This window comes from Calonectris borealis, chromosome 2 (genome assembly GCF_964195595.1).
Source record: "Calonectris borealis chromosome 2, bCalBor7.hap1.2, whole genome shotgun sequence".
Lineage (NCBI taxonomy): Eukaryota > Metazoa > Chordata > Aves > Procellariiformes > Procellariidae > Calonectris > Calonectris borealis.
In genome coordinates, this window is record NC_134313.1 from 52658942 (window position 1) to 52675531 (window position 16590).

Sequence of the window (16590 nt, forward strand, 5' to 3'; positions counted from 1 at the left end):
AAAGAAAAAGCAACACAGGATTTGGTGTGAACAGCTTTCTGACACTTTTGCCACCTTGCAAAGCTGCGAAGGTCCTGCAAAGCTGCAAAACTTTGATAAGGGATTAATGACCAAAGCCATAAAGGCTATTGATCTGGCATCTTCTTCTACTAATCCAGCTAGAACCTCATTCCGAACACACTGAGGACACGCTGCTCACATTGAGCAAGAAGGCAGCGGAAGGTGGGAGCAAACGTCGCATTAGTTGGGAAGGAGGGTTTGTTTGCATCGCTGTCTACTCCTGCCTAGGACCAGCCTTAGAAAGTGTTTTAATTTTGCAAAAGAGGGTTGGCATCAGGGAATTGGAAAAAAAAAAAAGTAACTATCAAATTGCTTCTTCTGAATGATAGTGGAAGAAGCAGCCATGTCACGTCTATTCAGTTCAGCCCTGTATTCAGAAAAATAAAGCAAACTGGGTCCCCTGCCCTCCACCATGGGTCACGGTCAGGTACAAAGTAAAGATCTGAATGTCAAAGAAAACAGTTTTACTGGCTCGTTCTGCAATTCATGCTACATAACTGTAGCAGGTGCAACTGCTGTTCCTAATATAACTTGTCTTCATTTAATCAGAAAAAAAAAAAAGCCTACGGAGGAGACTTTCTGGCTCTGAAGATTACAAGAAAAATTACTCTCTTTCTGAGGTTTTTATATAGCCAAATTCTAAAAAGCAGACACGATGGATTCCTGCTTATTCAGGCAAATCAACTTCTTAAAGCTACAGAAATAATATTTGCATAAAGCAAGCAGGATTTAGCAGCCTGTAAAAAGCACAAAAAAGAAACACCAGGTTAAAATAACCAAACAAGAAAATGGATGGTTTTAAGAACATACTGCATTTATTTGGCCCCAGAATTCCTAGCATTGTAACAAACTCCCAGAGTTTCACTCCTTAAAGTGCTTCAAACTCCATTTATATTATTATTATTACTTTTAACATTAATGTACATTTCTGTATAAACATCAATCCAAAGAGATTTATATTTTTATAAAATTCTTTATATTAGTGGATCAAATTTGCTCTCAAGATGACCAGCATTAAGGCAAATTTCCAAAATTAAGACACTGGAGTTACTCAAGTCTATGCTGTTGCGGGTGAGAGCAGAATTTGGCCCAGTAGGGTATATACAATTATATTTTCTGCATATATTTCAAAAGGCACAACGGATTACCTTGGAAATCAATAACATTTAAAAGGGAGTTTATCAAAGCAAATACTTTTAATTTGCTTTGGCGCAGTCCACATCTGGAGGATGCATTTGCTCACCAGCTGTTCTGAATAACCGGCCTGATGACCGTGACACGGTGATCAGCAAAAGGGGAACCCACGTTGCATGAACTCACACAGTGCTTCAGCAGACCCAACCTGATGTGTGTACAAGTACCGTAACAGCCAAGTTACTTCGCCGGGCACCCGTGCAAACTCACTGCACCATGAACCTCTGAAACTCTCCTGATGGAGACATGTTTGTCATTGATATTAATATTCCGAAGACAGCCAAAAAATGGGTCTTTAACTGGAAGCCACAATGTGTCCAAATTTGCTACAAAAAACAAGGTAGAAAGATCAAGTTAATAAAAAGAGAATGATTTTAAACATCATTAATTACTGCAAGGCTTTCAAAAGAGGGAGAATGATACAGGACTACATGCATGAACAGGACCTTTGTTTTGGAAAGGACAAAAAGCCAGTAGATACATGAGAAAATAAGAAGCAATAATATTACCTGGAATTGTGCCAAAGTAGAGTGGCTGATGAACACGTCTAGGAGGAGAGGGTGCAAGTCCAGTGGTATAGTTACTCTGTGTGCCCACCTCTAGCTGCACCATGTTCTCCTTCTGAGAGACTGCAAAGAAGTAGGTAAATAAGTACTCTTTCTGATCCCTATTAAAGAATCAACTAGCTATGGCACTATTTTTAAATAGCATCTGTCTTGAAATTTAACTCCTAGGAAAAGTAGATTTTATTTTAATTCAAGGTCAGATTGACACATCTAGGTACTCTGGGGCTAAACACAGCCCAAACCCCCCGTCTTATGTAAAGCCTTGAATTAACACAAGACGCTTATATTGTTCTAAAGAGTATTCTCAGAATAAACAGAAGTGAAATGATTAATAAAAATAAAATCTGGAGCTGCAATGCTCTGTGCCCACCGTCCTTTCAAAGTTTCAGAAGAACTGGTATGATACAATGTACCTGCAACAGTATGCCACTGTCCATTAGACAGAGGTTGCTTAGGTGTGACTGATGTCTGGAATTCTCCAGCACCACTATTTCCAGCAGCAATGACCTGTAAAAAAGTTATCTTTCAAGTTACCACGGCAAAGAAAAGAGCAACAGAAAAATACAGTACTTTAAGTAATTTACTGAACTTGTGATGGCTGGGTTTCACCTAGTTTTAAGAGTCACAGTCATTGTATACGTATTTCAGAAATTATCCTAAGTAAATTTCCCTAATAGAATCCCAGGAGAGGATATTTGACAAATTTTACAAGCATAAATACATATCTTTGTCTCTCTCCCTCAATCTTACAAAATTGCATTAATTCTTTTGACATAATCTCTCTGAGACAAGGTCTTTCCTACTAGGCCTTTCTTTCCTTACCCAAAGCGGTCTACACGCTTGGCATCTCCTGAGAAAAATCTCTGCAATATATTTCTCTGGTCTTTCACACTATTTTGGACTACTCGTAATTCACTCACGAAGCTTGCAGCCTGACTATCTATGATGACATTTTGAACAAACACCTGCTTGTGCTTTCTCACATCTTGCTTCTCATTCCTTGTGAGTGCATTATTTTTTTTCAACATTTTCCTTTCAAACTCTCTTTTGGTGTGATGGTTACAACAAACTTGGCAATGGTCAGGTAACTGATATGCTGAGTCCATTTCCTATCAGGCTGACTGATGGTGTCCCATTGACCTTTTATTCCTTCCTGTTCCATCCCGTCCACACTGAGAGCCAGCATGAATCTAAGTTACTGCTGAAAAAAGTGGTCAATCTTGCCCTTAAGGAGTCCCCAGCTGTCGATGCCCCTGCTTCCATGGGCTAGTTGTGTCTTGAACCAGATCAGTGATCTGGGGAAACTGATGACAGAAAGATAAATAATAAAAACAAGTTCCCTAAGATGGGAAGAGAAGAGCAAAACTGAGCTTTCTGAAATTAGGTAGACTCACGCTGGTTTAAACCGTGCCATGAGACAGTAGGTTCTGTGGAGCACTGACATCTTTCTATTTGATGTCTCTCCAGCAGCAACCACAATAGTTTTGTAGTCCAAGACTCACATTCTGAAGCTGTTACGTTATGAAAAAGCAACAGTGATAATAATCAACACTATGACACACCCATAAACACAAAGCAAGACTGCTCAAGTTCTATAACGGACGTGGTTATGGAACTGCATCAGTACAGCCACATGATGACTGACGTAGGAGTGGGAATAAGCCACGGAGTTCTGTAGCCTCTGGCCAAAACTCCAGTGGGTTTTTGCAAAGGCTCAGAAGCCTGAGAAAATTAAGATTGTGCCCTACTGCTGACCACTGTGAAGAAAGCATGTGCAAGCTAGCGTGCACACCATGGAAGCTGCTCATGTAGGCATAGAGACAGGTCAAATGCTCAATTTTCCATGCGATGGTTTTAAATAACTCTGAGGAAGTTGTTTAACGTTGTACCTACAGACAAATGTGGTAACACATAAGTACAGGGTTCAAGGTCAGAATTCCCCCCCTGAATGAGGGCAATACAGCTGAAATGGAAACACAGCCTGTACTTACCTTTCCTCCTTCCATGTAAATAGTCAAGTAGTTGTCTTGCTTGCTTCCAGCATGGAGGAGTATACCTGTTGAAGTCCTTGGTCGAATGGTAAATACAATCCTAAAATCCAAGCCCATCAGCAAATTACCTGTGGAGAATTAAATAACGGGTAGAGGAGTGATCATAGGAGGAGGTAACTGGAAAACCACGTAAAAAATAAATTAAAAAATCCTTACACATATACACTTTAAGACACAATTCCATATACCATAATCTCTACACAGCTTACCAATGGTGATATATCCTCCTTCATTAAAGAAATAAATCCCTGTGTCCATGGGAATATCCAGACATGGAAGTACACCATTTTTGTGCTGAGGTGCATTCATGACTTTTCCATTCATCTTAAAATTCCTCAGGCAACCCTTGAAACTGTTCATTGGTATATTCTGAAAGCATATTTCAAAACATGAATACTAAAGCACGATGGCAATTTTTTAAGTAAGAATACCCATTAGTTCTTTTGTATTGTTGGACTGTAGAAAGCGAACTGGCACTAAAGGCACCTTACCCCATCTCTGATGCAGTGAAAAGGTATTCCAAAATTTAAAAAAAGAGCTTAAAACATGAAAGTAACAGTTGATTTTGAGTTAACATAATTCCTGCTGGCAGAACAGATACTTCCCAATAATGTGTCAAAAAGACAACACAACAGGAGCTGTGAAAACTCAAGTACACCCTTCCCTTCCTAAGAGGCTGTTTATTTAAATCTGATTTTATAAAATGCTCTGCATCATTAATTGTCCAATTTTTAAAGTAATAGGAACCACACATATTTCAGATTAAAATCCAGTTCTACATTCATAATTCCTTAATGAGAAGGATTCCTTTGCTACTCTACACATTATCGCTTAGTCCACTGAGATAATTATTCTGTGGGAAGGGGGTATTCCTGGAATTACAAATGTGACTTTCGTCTTTTCTATTTTTTAAAGAACAGAAATGAAAACAGTATATGGTTGTCATCAGTGTCTCAGCAACGCACATTTAAAATATGGGTCCAGCTGAGAGCTGTGTGAACAGGTGAGGAAAAAGATCTGCAATGAACAACTGCAAACACCACTCACAGATGGTGCTCAGTCAGTGCTTGGAAATATCCCCCAAACCTTTTCAACATGGAAATTCTGCATATTAACACCTTAATTAATGCAGCATGGGGAGTGTGTGTGAGTGGGTGTGTCAATTATTTACCTGTCTTTTCAGTGATGGCAGCCCTCCCATGTAGATTGGTGGCTTAATGCTGATGGCAGAATTTGTTGCTAATCTTCCGTGCTGGGCCCTTAAACCATCAACAACAAGGCGGACATTCTTCCCATCTGTGCTGAAGACCACCTTTGCAGGGTGCAAACATAACAGAATGAAAAACCCCAAGGCCAATGAAAGCCACTGGAGATTTTTTTCTTTAACTTAAACACTGTATTGTTGAAATATTTAAACTGAAAAGAAGATGCTGGGACCATTAGTCTCTATAAGCTCTCTCATAACAGAGACCTGTCAATCACATGAACTTTCAGGCGTAGGAATTAACGTCAGATGATGAAAATCAAATTTCTAATAACTTAAAAATTCAATAGGCTGTGCCTGCGAATGCTAGTTGTGGTTTCACCATGGTTCCTGTGCCATACTACTTACAGTGTGCCATTGCCCATCATTGTATTTAATACTGGTTTTGATTCTGATTTGTTTTCCTCCAGAACCAAGTGAAAAGACAAAACGTCCTTTTGAAATGTGGAGAGCCATGTAAGAGTCCTCAGACTTTTCCTCCATGAAAACTATTAATCCTCTTGATGATCGAGTCCGTACATCTACAGAAAAATGTAACCTGTAGTGGAAAGTAAGCATATTCAAATATAGGTCTATTTTGTTAGTTATCGTATTCTTTCTGTTCTCCAGAAAAATGCCAGTGAAACTCCATTTGTGAAATGCAGAATAGCTTTTGGGTGGAATCACAGTGTTCTACATTTCTGAACGTGAATGAAAGTAGACATATTCAGACTTAGGACTTAGCATCAATATGCACTGTAATTGTCCACCACATCCAAGTCAATCTACTCAATCTGGGTAAGTGTTAGCAAAGAAAGAAAATGCCTGAACCTTCTGTTATGCCCTAACTCTTCTGTTATGCCCTACGACATAAGCAAGAAGAAAATCCTAACTCTTAGCAGGCAAATATTCAAGCAGCTTTGACAATTCAAGTGGACAATTCAATTAGGAGAACAGAGAACATTTGTTTTACCTGTCTGTAGATGACAGTGGAGAAAACATGTAAGATATGAAACTGTTGGGTGTGTTTCCAAGGAGATAGGCTTCATTGCTGACATTTAACTGAGTTGGTAAAGTGTGGTTTTGCTGGTTTTGCACATTAGCAGCTTTCAAATAATCAAGGTATTTTTCATTCTGTACCTGTAAGACAGAATTGAAACATTTACTATGCGTGAACATGGAAAAAAAACACATTTCAATCTACACATTTAAGAGTTCCCACCGGAGGCAGTCAACAGTCTTCTCTAGATGGCAGAGAAGCTGTTGTCGTTCTGGACAGGTATGGGTTTAGCACAGACCTTGCTAATGAGACAACTTGCTTCAGATGCGAGATGGAAGGAAAATAACAACATCTGAATCTCAGTTCTACAAACCATGGCTGTGCAGACAAAGCCTTGGCATCAATATGAAGTGAAGATGACAGTAAAAATAACCATACCTTGAGCATCTTAAACCTGAGAGGATTTTTAAATTCTTTCAGCAGCAGTGGTTCAAGGTTCACGTATTTGCGGCAAGCTCCGAGGGATACACCAGTCTTTGCAGTATAATTAATGAGATTTTGAACCTCAGGGAGCTGACCTGCCCTAGAGTGATGAAAGCAGTAAGTGCTATGACACAGCATTCCTTTTCTTTAGCGTAATCAACAACAAATTGTAAAACTGTGTTCTGTACAAAATGGATTTCCCAGTGACCTGATGTTAAAATACCAGTTTTCATTTTTCGATGAAAAATGTAGGTTCAATGCTGTAAGAAGTATTCATACTTGTCCTGGTTCTGCCCATTTCTTTTTGGCTATGGAAAAAACTCTGATGTTTTGTTCTCATCCCTTCTAAACAAACTACTTTTTGCTAAAAGCTCTCTATTTTAAAAAAACAAACAAATATTGCCATTGAAAAAAGGGGAAAAATGACAGCAGCCTTGATTGAATAAGATTCCTGGATCAGACTACAAAACTTTGCTGGTTAATTATGCATAACCAGTGGCAGATCAAGAAAAAATGGCAACATCAGGTCCTGCTAACTCAATGATTCACTCTCTCCTTAAATAAGATGTTCTAATGAGATTTGTCAATGGGCAAAGCCCATCGCAACTTAATATGTAGGTTTAGAATTATAGCCAAGTTATCAGAAAGACTGTCAAAACCAATTTCTTGTGTGTATAAAGAATAATATTAAGTAATACTATCATTTTGTAAGTTGTACACAGCATCTCTAATCAGTAAATTACAAAACACTTTATAACTAGAAAAAGCAATGAAGCTCCTTGCCCGTGGTCTTCTATGAGAAGAGTGGTAGAGTTGGGAGCAGAACCTGAACTTCTTCAATTCCAGTCCAGTTCTCCATTCGCTTGATCAGACTAGCTACAATATTAATTCTCCATCTATTTTTGTACTAAAAGCAAATTTTCCAAATCTGGCTTTTGAGGGCGAGGTTAATATACAAGTTACTTCATTGTCTTGCAGTGCTTTAAATTAAGACATAATCTGAGCAACCTGATCTAGTGAAAGATGTCCCTGCCCGTGGCAGGAGGGTTGGACTAGATGATCGTTAAAGGTCCTTTCCAACCCAATTCTGTGCTTCTATGATAATCAAATCAAAATACACTATTTTTTGTAAACTCTACACATGTATAACATTCATCAAAACTTAGCTAAAACAAAGCCTACTGGGACACCACTTGTGACTCAAGGAGTACTTTTCTTTAAAGAACATACTTATGTCTAATTTTTCTCCTAAATTTTGCCTATAAGATGTCTCTAATAACCAGAAAAACACATGTGAAAAAAGAGACAACGTAAATCAGGCACTTGATTTTTATACATATGCTTTCATTTGTCTTTGTAACTGTTCTGGTTCTGCCAGCAAGCTTTGCTCATTTCGTTACCTGGCTCTCTGTGCAGCTATAATGATACAATCTAGCAGATCTTTTTGGATGCCTTGCTGGGATACTTCCAATTCAGTTCATTCTTTGATTAAAAGACTACTAAACGGGTACGATTCAGACTAAAATTCCATTACATCTGAACAGCAGACTTACTTACAACTTGATACCATGTATAATCTGCCTGAATAAAAGAAAATGTTGGGGCAGCAAAGTTATGCATTCATGAAGGCTTCATGCATGCAGAAGAAGAGCAATTTAGCAAAAAGTTATTTTAATATGATTAAAGAAGGAAAACAGGCCAAAATGCACAAAACTAAAATCTTTCCAGGCCAAATACCTTTTTATAAAGATGTTTGAGATGCAACCTTCAAAATTATCTCCACCAAATTCTATAGGTTCAATTAATGCCCGTGCTCTTGGAGAGTCAACTGATACTAAAGCTGACTCATCATCAACCAGCAGACGTACTCTGAAACAAAGTGAATAAAAACAAGCATGAAATCTACAGAAATAGTTATGAACCTAAATGAAATATATATATAAAAAAAGAACCATTTGACAGATGTGTTTTCTTGTTACATTGTAATTATGTAGAGCTTCATTAGCTTACTTCTGGGATTTTTTCAGTATGTGCTCATTGACCGCTATGAAACTGCTCTGCTTTTCGGTAGTAGATATTGAGCAAGGGTTGAAGCTAGTACTTCAGTCCTACAATGAAATCCTGGTCCAATTGAAATTCATGAAAAAACTCTCATTGACAACTATGCAACAGGATTTCATCCTTTGTGTCAAAATAGTGCACTTGACATGTTAGCAACAGCTAGTACAGATAACATTAAGTTATAATTACCCAAAGTTATAGCCAATATAGCCAATTAAGTTATAATTACCCAAAGTTATAGCAATTGGCTAACTTTGTCATTTTCACTAACACTTATGCCATTTTATGTGTTCCACAGAAATCAATATGATTTAGGAGCTTTTCAGTAAATTGTCTCTTCTGATATCTACATAACAGATCATTATTGAAAAAACAGACACAATATTAGCTTCTTCCCTGGGCCTTTAACCATCTGTACAGTGACATATGTAAAGGCTACGGGAAGGGGAAGGGCTCCAAAGCTCCAGCTTGACAATCAGTCAAAACGCACACACTCTATGAAAGACAGGCATAGTGATGTACAGCTGAAACATCACAGGTACTGACATGCACATTCATAGACCAAAAAATCTCCTTTTGCTTCATTTTTCCAGTATCCTTTGCTAGCAGAGGCCATTTTTAGCTGTGTACCCAAACAACAAGTCACACTAGATTTTAATCTTCTTTTTCCAACCACAACATAAAAGAATCAGATAAAGAACTGGATTCACCTGTTGTCTGTTTTTATTACTGTCACATAATGCATTGACCCATCTTCGTATTTCTTTTTCAGTTCCATTTCCTTCTCTCCCATCTTTGCAATTACAAAGCCAGGTCTCAGAAAGATGGTAAGAATATTAGGCTATAAAAGAATCCCACAAAACGATCAGGTAAATGCAAGTGCCTTTAGTTCTCCTTGATATTGCCATTAATACAGTTCTCAGTGGTCTCTTGTGGGAAAGAAATTTTCTTACACTAAAGCGGCATTTCTCAGTCATCTAGTACCAGATATTAAGCCCAGTTCTGCATGATTAGCATAGTTCCTGTTTTAAAATACCTCTGCACTCTGAATACCAAACAGTTATTTAAAATACTTGTTTAAATTATTTTTACAAAAAGCAGAGGATTCAGTTCTCCACTTCTCAAATGCCTGGTGTGCACACACTTCTTAACTCCTCCAGCCAGCAAGAATGGGGTTCTGCTTGAACCTCCCTGCTTTCTGAGGGAACAAATCAACTCCTTTTCTCTGCATATTGGATCATGGTAACATTTCTGCATGGGCAGAATGCCAGTTTTTCCTGAGAAAATTTCCAGCCAATTGTATTAGACAGCAATTATCTCACTGGGATGGCGGTGTTACAGTGCATAAGCTACTCTGCAGAAAGTTCAAAGCTCAGTTACTCGTCAAACTACTCATTGGTTGAGTGAAGAAATTGCCAGGATGAGTTTGTCTGGCCTATGACATGCAAGATGCCATGCTCAAAAGATGATTATAATTGCCATTTCTTGCCTTAAAATCTACATGAAACTTATGATACAAACTGATGCCAGACTGACACAGACATGACTGATCCAGAAACAAAACTAATCACATATTCTAAGTTGAACATGTTTCATACCCATAGATTGTAATTTAAGAGTGTTCCAGTCGATGCCATGGTCTGAAAGCCAAAGCCAACTTGGAAATCCTTGGGAAATGGGAAACCTGCTGCACTCAAGCTCAGTGTTCCCTTCTTGGAGAAAGCTGCAGATCTGACAAGCTGAAAGAGAGATAATAATGCTTTCAGTAATTTTCCTTTTAATCAGAAGAAATGGCAACATGGGACAACAATTGTCCTACTCAACATAATTGCGACCGACTCCAGTCCAACCAAGCACAAGGCAAACTTCAAGTACAATTATTTCAGTATAGAACAGACTGACTGAATTGGTTTCACCAGCATTAACTACGATCTGAGAAACTCTAAAGGGAGATGAGGCTTGCTGAGTATAACGAGCTGTTCATCTCTAGTTACTCTTTGCATTAATACGATGGCTTTGAAAGTTTTCACATTTGGGGACACAAAAGTGAGCAGCTGGAGGAATGGGTCGCAAGTACGGAGCTGTGCAGATGAGCCACACAACTGAAACTGTGAGAGTCACAGGACAGGATATACCTGGGCCTTTTTGAACACAACACGTTTTAATACATGAGAAGTTATACAGCTACAGACAGAGAATGAAGGTCAGACCCTCTGCATAGGGAAATGGCCTGCAAAGAAATTGCTCTGTGAAAAGTTTAGATGCCACAAAAGGAAAGCAAATGAGCACGAACTTTCAGTGCAATGCCATAGCAAAAAGGGCAAATGGGATCATGCACCATGTAAGCAGCAGTAAGTAGAAGTAGAAGGGTAGTTTTCATCTCTCCATGCAGCACTGGTTAAGCCAACACTGAAATGTCACATTGTCCCATTTTAAAAAGAACACGGCAAAACTCAAGGGTGCAGAGAAAATAATTATAAAACAATCAGATGAGTGAAGCAATAGCCTTACAATGAGAGACTTCGGTGGAGTAGAGTCTGCTTAGCTCTTTCAAGAAAAAAGGTTGAGAAGTCATTTAATTAGGAAGCGTAAGCACCTTGGCGAGAAGAAAGATCCTAAGTAGTATTAAGTAACTAAGTATTCTGGCCTAATCAATAATAGCAACTGGAAGCCAGCAAATTTACATGGTAAATATGAATTCTTAATTGTACACAGTATTAATTAACAGGGGGGACTATGTGCTGGAGCAAGCTATCACAGTAGGAGTGGAGTCTCCTTTCTTCCATGTTTTCATACCAAGCCCAGCTTCTTTTATTACCATCACGTTAACCAAATACAATTTGTGACCTAAGTAAAACATAATGGTCCAGGATTTATAGACAAACCAGACTCTGTGAACTCTAGCAGAAGTTTTTAAGGAACTTTGATAGTTACCTTCCAGTCATCTGAACATTTCTTGCTGACACCAACAGTCTCGTCAAAAATAACAGATGCAGTGTTAGGGTTTTTCACATTCTTCATGCAGCCCCGGAATGGAGGTGTGGATATATTAAAGCTGGTTTCAGGGAGTGGAAGGAAAAAGAGTTCAATAGGCTGGTATTTCAAAGCAGACACAGTAATAATAGCCTGTAAATGCTGACAATACAAGAAATAGAAAAACAGAACAAGAGCAATCTTTCTTGCACACACATCCTTCACGCTGATCAAACCCAATCTTCAGGATATAGTCCAACAAAGATCCCACCATTAGCCAAAAATCACAGATTATGATCATGGTTATTTTTATATCACGTAAGATACCCAATACAGAGTGTGAAAGAAATTGCCTAAGAAAAGAGTTTAGATGGAGTTTCCACACAAACTGTGTATTACAGTCTTTTTATAATTACTCACCGTTCCCGTAGAGAAGGTGGAATTCCACCTAGGTAATACTTAGTGAAAAGGAAGACATTTATGTTGGCTTTAATATCAGGACTGACATGAACAGTATTCTTACTTCGGGCAAGCACCAAATGAATCTGAAATAGGTGAATAATGAGAATTACTTCACTTAGCAGAAACAAAAATCATTTAGCAGATTAAAAGTACCTCCACAGAGCAGGACACAAAGTATTTTTTTTTCCCTCCTCTTGTTTACTAGTGCCTTAAATCCAGAATAATTGCAGTAGTTCAAAGGTACTTTGCAAAATTTGGGCATTTAGCCAAAGCAAATGCCTAAGGAAAATGCTCTACTATCCAAATATAAGATGAGGTTTTACTTTCCTCAGGAAGATTGCCCTAAAAATACACCTCACCTCAGATTCAGATATTGCCTTCTATTTGCAGTTGAAGATTCAGGAGCTGCTGCCTGATACAAAGACCAGGTCAGTCATCTGGCTGGAGGTAACTTTGTGCCCAGTACGGCACAAAGGCTCCCTCCAGCAGACCCGGCGACCTACACTATTTAGTTGGAGATGTAGTAAGGGGAAAAGGGAGAATGAATCAACATGGCAATCAAAGGTTTTAACAATGTCTTTATGATTTCACTCTAGTAGTGCTACAAAATAGCCGGACTGAAGCTAAATAGACAAGCAACAACAAAAAGACTACAAAAAAGTGATCTCTGTAAAGATCAGCGTGGCCTGAAGAAATAAACCCTTAGGTGGTAAAAACACTAATCTAAGTATTAAAATAATGTTAATAATTGCAATGTACACAGCTCTCTCTAAATAAAGCAATGCTCTGTCAAAGAGTTTTTTTCTTTGGTGGTTTTTGTGTTAAAACTGGACTTTTTCACAGGAAAGCACGACAGTAGAAAGATTAATTTTCATACGTCCAAACTAATCCCCAACAGCTTGATACCCTCAACACAAAAGGAAAACTTCACAACTAAACTTTACAACAAGATGTTTAGTTTCAGCTAATGTGTATTTTAACAAATAATGATCACTTGATTGTTTAAAATGACATACTTGTTTATATGTTCCATCATTTACAGTTGCATTGGTTTCTATTTCTTTTGGAGGCTCAGAGCCAACTTTGTATCTAAAAACTGTATGACCATCTTTAATGAGCACACTGATGAACTGATCCTGCAGTAAAAAAAAAAAAAAACACCACAATTAAACTGCCAACATTTCATATATATTTCACTGTCAAGTGAATAATTTTAATTAAGGTATCTAGTTGTTCCAATAAAGCTTCTGGGGGAAATGATAACACAAAGCAGACTAAAATTTATAATAATAACAACCATAATTACTTCAAACTGTTATAAACAGACCTGGTATCAGCTCCAGATGTATTCTCCAAATCTATAGAGGACTTTTTGTCATTTCAAGATGTCTACTGACTTTTTACAGCATTGAGAAATTATCCAGGACATGTCACAGTGATTGCAAACATGCCCATAATATTATTAGGTAAGAAGCATCACTGCTGTTTTGAGCACCTTTACAGGTATAAATCATCACGCCACTTTCTAAATTCTTCCTTACTCTGTTATCACCCATGTCTAGATTTGGGAAGAGTGCACTTACACTTTTGGAGGATTTCAGTATTTCAAAATTAGTTTGATTCCAATCACATCCTCCCTTCCCACCCCCAGTTCCGAATTCTCTGCATGGCCTAATGGAGGAGCTACTTGGAATGGCTTTTTTCTCAGCCTTGACAAAGTGAGTATTCAGCAGCCATTATAGAACCATAGAATATCTCAGGTTGGAAGGGACCCATAAGGATCAAGTCCAACTCCCTGCTCCTCACAGGACTACCTAAAACTAAACCATATGACATTAAACATATAGCAGAATCGACTGGTCTGCCACACAGACAAAAATAACACTTTTAAGAAATTTTCTTACAGTTATTACTAAATATAACATGTTCTCGAGTAAGCCAAGTTTTAAAAAATATTCTTGGACCACAAAACAGACAGAAGCATTCCATGAATTACCCCATTTGCTGCAAAAAATACAATGCCTTCATCTGCAGTAGTCTCAATTGTCTGCTCGTAGCGTACTCGGCTGTGGGTATTTGGTTCTTTCAGTGTGACACTGGCATAACCAGTGCCTTCAAAATAGCTTTGGTCAGTCTCTTCTTTATACCTGTAATAATTCAATGTCATAGATGTCAATATATAAGAGCAAAAACTATTACCACATGGACTTACTGTCATTATAATTTTAAAAAAGCTTAAGTTAAAGCATTTGGTACAGGGCCACTAATAGGAGCAAACTCTGATCTAACCCAAGTAAAGAGAAAACCTTCCACTGGCTTCTATTGGATTTACATATGGTCTTTAGAGAGGAAATCATTAGTGACTGACTTTTTTGCACTTAATGTAATATTTACTCTACAAAGGGGCTGAATACATTAGTCCGTGAATTGTGTCTGGGTATTGTAACATTTAAATTGTTGGCCAGTGGACTAGATTGCTATAGATGTGAATCGTGCCAACACTGAGGATTTTCTCTAAGAAATGTAGTAATGACCAAGAGTTAGAAAAAAATCACCAGTTTAGCCACAGTGGTTATTCTTCTGGATGTGAAAAGACAAGAATGCATAATGATAAAATCACAGAACTGTGAAACACTTCTGTGTTTATATCATACCTTCTGCAGGGTTGCACTTCAGTGGTATTGAGGTTAAATGTCCTCTTGAAGTTGTAAAGGCTGATAATATGCTCATTTAGGTTGTCTAATTCAATGCAGCCTTCATAATGAGGATAGTCTAGCTTACGTGGAGGCTGCAAAATAGTGTCATCAAAAACGTTCCATCAACATCAGCTAACAAAATTTTACATTGACATGTAACTGCTAAAACTTACTGCAAATATTAATAAGACACAGAATATGACATTCTAAATATCATAAAATTATTATATCTTTGTATGTAGTATCCAAACCATCTGATACCACCCCAGGAGTACTGCAGCACAATTTAAAGTGGAGTCATATGGATGGATTGGGAATAGTACTTAGCAGGGCTGGACAGGTTTCATGCTCCCTTCTTTGAGTTCTAGCATACTAAAAGCCAGGCAGCTTCTGTAGGAAGTAGCATCTCCTTACATCCCATCTATTCCTAATGACATGGATAAACTTTTACACAGCCTTTGAAAGACTGCTAGTTCCAATCTTTACTTGTAAGAACAATGGAATGATTAACATAGAAATCTCTTTAAAAGACTAAACAACTCTTTGTACCCTAAAATCTGGTGGGTATCCTCCAACATAAAAGACAACAGTGCTGGGATCAAGATTTAGGAGAGTGTCACTGCCTCCACTGCTTGCAGTCAAAGGGCTTTCATAATCTGGAGAAGTTGATGTTGCTGCTTTGATGTAATTCAGCTTTACGTACTGGTAAATCCTAAAACCAAAACAGACAGGCAAAATATCACATCACACTAATAAAAGATGTTCTTAACAGGCTTTGGAAAAGACTGTTGCGCACTGTGGATCTTATACCTTTCAAACTTAACTTGATCCATAACGGCTTCCTCAGTTTCGCTTTGAGTCACAAATGGCTGCACATCTATTTCTACATCACCGTCTCCCAGGTTAAAGACACAAGTGAGGTGACCATCTTTCACAGCCATACCAATATAGTCCTTGGAAGCCTAAGAATAGCAAAGCAAATAATCATTAATAAGTGATTAATGTTAATGAAGGTAAAATAGAGCAGCACTTCCTCAGAGACAGCATCATACTGTGCATGAGTCATAAGAAATTCACCCACCTAATGATGAGAATTGTTATTAAGTTTGTCAGTTCTGGGAAGAAAAAATCGTAATCTTCTATGTTACACTGATTCAATGAATAATGTGTTGCACTGATTCGGTGAATATAGTTATAAATTAATTGAAGAGTCATGTGTGGCTTTTTATTTTTATAACAACAGTAGCTAAAATAATTTTCACATTTGTAACATCTCCCAGCTAAAGCCATGAAAACATGACACCTTTACTAAAAATTAGACTCAACACCTGTGAAATAAAAAAGGTATTTGGAATAACACTCAGTCAAGGACAATGGCTCCTACTGAGGTGACTGGAAGGAGTCATTTTCCCAAACAATTCACATTTTATGTCTCTAACATACCATATTTCACAAGTAACAATTGAAATGCTGTCAACAGGTATCCTGGCCACATATTCAGGGGATAAAAAGGTGAAATCCAATGTAGAACAACTACCTTTAAACAGCTTTCTGTATATGCACAAGACTCACTACAGATAACAAGACTTAAAAATACATAGTTAGGAACCACATGAAGGAAATCTTCAAAATGTTTGATGGTGCTTGAGCAAGCCTGAATGCACAAGCAGGTCTGTACTATTCTACATATTCAGAAGAGAAAGAAATGAAGGGGCTGAGGGACTGAATTTTAAAACTGAAATGATCACTTTTTTTTAACCAACAGAGAAACTCAGAGTGACTTATATTGTGATAAGAGTCA

The 16590-nt window shown here is 37.9% G+C and overlaps 1 protein-coding gene across 1 annotated transcript in view; it reads right to left on the reverse strand.

The window, feature by feature from the left end:
* Window positions 1-860: 860 nt before the first annotated feature.
* Window positions 861-16590, reverse strand: part of LAMA3 (laminin subunit alpha 3) — a 120482-nt gene continuing 104752 nt past the window's right edge. Inside the window, exons 57-75 of the mRNA XM_075141977.1 lie at window positions 15600-15751; window positions 15339-15501; window positions 14748-14881; window positions 14090-14240; window positions 13110-13229; window positions 12052-12176; window positions 11593-11713; window positions 10257-10397; window positions 9369-9499; window positions 8335-8466; window positions 6553-6697; window positions 6088-6254; window positions 5484-5673; window positions 5043-5183; window positions 4081-4240; window positions 3812-3939; window positions 2234-2327; window positions 1764-1883; window positions 861-1580 (exon numbers count right to left, since the gene is read on the reverse strand). Coding sequence (XP_074998078.1) covers window positions 1435-1580; window positions 1764-1883; window positions 2234-2327; window positions 3812-3939; window positions 4081-4240; window positions 5043-5183; window positions 5484-5673; window positions 6088-6254; window positions 6553-6697; window positions 8335-8466; window positions 9369-9499; window positions 10257-10397; window positions 11593-11713; window positions 12052-12176; window positions 13110-13229; window positions 14090-14240; window positions 14748-14881; window positions 15339-15501; window positions 15600-15751 — 2661 coding nt within the window. The 3' untranslated portion in view covers window positions 861-1434. The remainder of the gene's footprint in view (window positions 1581-1763; window positions 1884-2233; window positions 2328-3811; window positions 3940-4080; window positions 4241-5042; window positions 5184-5483; window positions 5674-6087; window positions 6255-6552; window positions 6698-8334; window positions 8467-9368; window positions 9500-10256; window positions 10398-11592; window positions 11714-12051; window positions 12177-13109; window positions 13230-14089; window positions 14241-14747; window positions 14882-15338; window positions 15502-15599; window positions 15752-16590) is intronic.